General features: G+C 52.2%; 2 protein-coding genes across 2 annotated transcripts; one reads left to right on the top strand and one right to left on the bottom strand.

Annotated features, from left to right (window-relative positions):
- Positions 1-45: 45 nt before the first annotated feature.
- Positions 46-425, bottom strand: TREMEDRAFT_66605 (uncharacterized protein; the record flags this gene model as incomplete). The annotated part of the gene is made up of 2 exons (XM_007008629.1): positions 46-290; positions 338-425. 2 exons carry the CDS (start codon positions 423-425, stop codon positions 46-48), a joined length of 333 nt encoding a protein of 110 aa, XP_007008691.1.
- Positions 426-661: 236 nt separating this feature from the next.
- TREMEDRAFT_46186 (uncharacterized protein) lies at positions 662-3,774 on the top strand (the record flags this gene model as incomplete). The annotated part of the gene is given in 13 exon segments (XM_007008628.1): positions 662-892; positions 931-1,003; positions 1,045-1,114; positions 1,164-1,227; positions 1,276-1,429; positions 1,476-1,529; positions 1,568-1,815; positions 1,859-2,400; positions 2,435-2,523; positions 2,567-3,102; positions 3,120-3,338; positions 3,383-3,464; positions 3,503-3,774. 13 exon segments carry the CDS (start codon positions 662-664, stop codon positions 3,772-3,774), a joined length of 2,634 nt encoding a protein of 877 aa, XP_007008690.1.
- Between the last annotated feature and the right edge of the window lie 116 nt (positions 3,775-3,890).

The raw sequence follows: 3,890 nt of genomic DNA, 5'->3' as shown, positions 1-3,890 counted from the left end.
GTTCCAACAGTGATACGAGTCATCGGGAACCGAACCTCTGGTCTCTCATTCTGCATGCGTTCCGTCTTCCGAGGGATCACTTGCGTCGCCGTCAAACGGGCGAATCACTCTTCTTACGGGTGTTCTGCGGGAAGCCTTACGCTTCCTGGGTAGGGCCAGAGGAGCCAACCCATTGTTCTTACGCTCCTTGTTCTCTTCTCGTACCCTCTGTCTTTCGGCCTCAAGCTCTTGAAGCTCTGCATACTCTTTCGCATCTTCCTCGGCGCCAAGTTCAAAGTCATCGACCTCGACTGCAAAATCAGTCATGGGCAATGTTGACCGGATCGAGATCACTGACGAGGTTGCGCACTGGTATGCAGGATCCTCGGTCCAGCGTTAGACTTGAAGGACCTGAGGCGTGAGGCGATAGCCCTACTAGTCGACATGAAGTGGTTCTTCCGCTATCTCTCGGGGGTTGTCCTCGTCATATCACAGTACGTCAGTAGTACTCTGAACACATGTCTCGATGACCATGGAGACGACGGGTTGACCGGGTTGATGTTACTTTCCCACGGTCGCTTCTTCCGATCACCCAGTCACGTGTTCACCAAAAGTCAAGCCCAACGCACAACTCACTCTTGCTCATACACTCCTACACTTCTGACATTGACCCAACGCCGGCATGTTCCCATTGGGACGTTTGCCCGTCTTACCTAGGTATATAATCCTTCAGCATGTCGTCGGTTCTTGCCGTTCCTTGAGCTCGAATTCCATCTTCCCAAGCCAAGATAAGAAGGCTTACTCTCACACTTTGCTCCTTCCCAAGACCTCGATGCCCCTCAAGGTCAAGGACCCCGTACAGCACGAGCGTCGTTACAGGCAGCGAACATCCCAAGATCTTTACCGAAAGCAGGTGCGTCAGCATCACTTTTGAGCTCTACTGATGTGCAGAGGTCTCGCAAGACCGCCAAGGAATTTGTGCTGCACGATGGGCCTCCTTATGCCAACGGCAACTTGCATATGGGTAGGTGACTATTCTCAGTAACATACGTCTATTAACTTCAGGCCATGCCCTCAATAAGGTGTTAAAAGACATGGTGAACCGCTGGAAGGTCATGAGAGGATACCGAGTACAGTGAGTAGCTATCAAATCGCTGCCGCCATTCCCGCGCTGAACAGATGAGCTACGTACCAGGATGGGATTGTCATGGTCTGCCTATAGAGATGAAGGCCCTGGAGCGTATCGGAGTGAGTTATTCCTTCCCACACTTGAGCTCTTCCCTAATCATTCCATAGAGACAAGCAGCCAATCCAGATCTGGGGCCGAATAGAATACGAAGCGAAGCAAGAAAGACCGCCTTGAAGGCGATCGAGATCCAGAAGAGGGAGCAACAGGAACTGGGGGTGATGGCGGATTGGGACAGTCCAGATGGAGTGTATCGGACCCTTGGTAGGAACACCTGAACTCAAACATCATTCCAAGCTGACACGTATAGATCACGACTTCGAAGTACGACAACTGAGATTGTTCCAGAGGATGGTGTCGAAAGGTGGGTCTGGCTAGACTGATGTCTGCTAAAGCAATCAGGTTATATCGCTCACCGACTCCGCCCCACATATTATTCCCCATCGACCCGAACAGCATTAGCCGAGGCTGAACTCAAATATAAAGACGGCCACAAATCTCGTTCAGTCTACGTAGCCTTTCCAGTGGAGAAAAGCGACATGTCCCCCGCTCTCACTAAAGCATACGAGGATGCTCAGAAACAAAAAGGTCCTGTCTCTCTATCCCTGGCGATTTGGACCACTACTGCTTGGAGTCTGCCTGGCAATATGGTCCGTCATCGCTGTTCAATGCGACCAGATTACTGACTCGAAGGGTGTAGCCGTGAATCAAGACATGGAATATTCAATTGTCAGGTCCGACACAGCTGGCTTACTAGTCGTGGCGACCGAACGACTTCTAGCACTCCAAAACATACTCGGACCGCTCGAGAGCCTTCACAGTCTTTCAGGAGCCGATCTCGTCGGCACCCGATATACCCATCTGTTTCATTCAAAGACATCGTCCCTCCCTCGGCCGACCGTCTTTGCTTCCAATCATGTTCTTCCCACGTCGGGTACCGGCTTGGTTCACTCTGCACCCGCGCATGGGTACGAAGACTACCAAGGTATGACAGTGGCTGGGGTACTCCCTAAAGAGCTGCGATGTCCGATCGATGATGACGGACGCTTCACCGCCGCAGTCACCCGCGAGACTGACAAGGATGACGTCGCGAGACTGATCGGACAGGAGGTGCTCGGAGCTGGAATAGGCACTATGATAGACTTACTGCGTAGCGAAGGGAGCCTGCTTGCTGAAGAGGTGATCGAGCATCGGTACCCATATGATTGGAAGACCAATCAGCCTATCATCGTCCGGTGAGTAACTCGTGAAAAGCATGACTGACCGTAGTGCGACGCCACAGTGGTTTGCAGATGTGGAATCGATCAAGGACGAGGCAGTCAAAGCGTTGGAAGAGGTACACTTCGTGCCACCACAATGTGAGCGCACCGTCCCTCGTGTGTCGTTTTGAGCTGACGATAGCGCGCAATCGTTTGGAAGCCTTCATCGTCTCTCGCTCGGAATGGTGCATCTCTCGTCAGAGGAGCTGGGGTGTTCCTATCCCAGCTCTGTATACCGAGACAGGGGAGCCGATCATCGACGAGGACACGATGACACATATTATCAGTGTCCTACAAGAGAAGGGCACCGATCACTGGTGGACCGGGCCCGCGGAAGACTTCATACCTCCCGGCCTGAAAGGTCAGCGGGTCTACAAGGGAACCGACACACTAGACGTATGGTTCGACAGCGGGTCCTCGTGGAGCATGCTTCAAGGACTCAAGTCTGAAGAAGACAGTACACCACTGGCGGATGTCTATCTAGAAGGGTCAGACCAGCATCGGGGCTGGTTCCAATCATCAATTCTCACGAAAATCAGCGCGGACGATCTGAACAACCCACGACCACCTTATGGCACTTTGATCACCCACGGCTTCGTTCTCGATGAAGAAGGACAGAAGATGAGTAAATCAGAAGGAAACGGAATCTCACCTATGGAGGTGATCCATGGGTCAAAGGTGAGTAGCTCACAAAGGACATTACGCTCATGAAGCAGAGCCTTCCAGCGTCTGGGACAGATGCTCTCCGAATCTGGGCCGCGTCCGTTGAGTATACCAGAGATGTCTCCATAGGACCTTCCTCCATCGCCCAAGCGTCTGAGACCCTCCGAAAGCTTCGAAGCGCTTTGAGGTTCCTTCTTGCCAACACTGCTCCAGGTGACGCCAAATCTCTCGACCAAGTCGAATTAAGTCCCGTATGCCCATCCAGTTTCCTGCTGTGACGGACGCTGATTGGTAGCTTGACTCCTATGTTATCAAGGAACTGGACAAGGTCCGGCAAACCGTCATCGACGCATACGACTCATACGCCTTCAACAAAGGTTCGTCATATTTGAACGAAACGAGGGCTAAATGTCAGTGCTCCAAACCCTGACTACGTTCACCGCATCCACACTTTCCTCTCTCTACTTCGATACCATCAAAGATTCACTGTACTGCAATGCTGCTGCGGATCCAACACGGCAAGCGGTCATAGCCACGTTGGATCATGTCCTCCGGCAGTTGTTGAAAATGATCGCCCCTATTGTGCCGCATTTAGCCGAGGAAGTATTCGAGCATCGCGAAAAGTCGTTAGGTTTGTCCGTCTTCGATGACCCATGGCTTTCCGAAGTGAGTAAATATACTTACTGATTGGGATACACTGACACCACAGAGTGCCAGTCCTACCACCGTTTCTGAGCCTCTCCAACTCTGCCTGAGTCTGCGAGACCACGTTTTCGCTTTGTTGGAGTCAGCACGCGCGTCAA

The sequence above is a fragment of the Tremella mesenterica genome (assembly GCF_000271645.1).
Source record: "Tremella mesenterica DSM 1558 unplaced genomic scaffold TREMEscaffold_38, whole genome shotgun sequence".
Taxonomy (NCBI): domain Eukaryota; kingdom Fungi; phylum Basidiomycota; class Tremellomycetes; order Tremellales; family Tremellaceae; genus Tremella; species Tremella mesenterica.
This window is presented reverse-complemented; position numbering and strand designations above follow the sequence as displayed.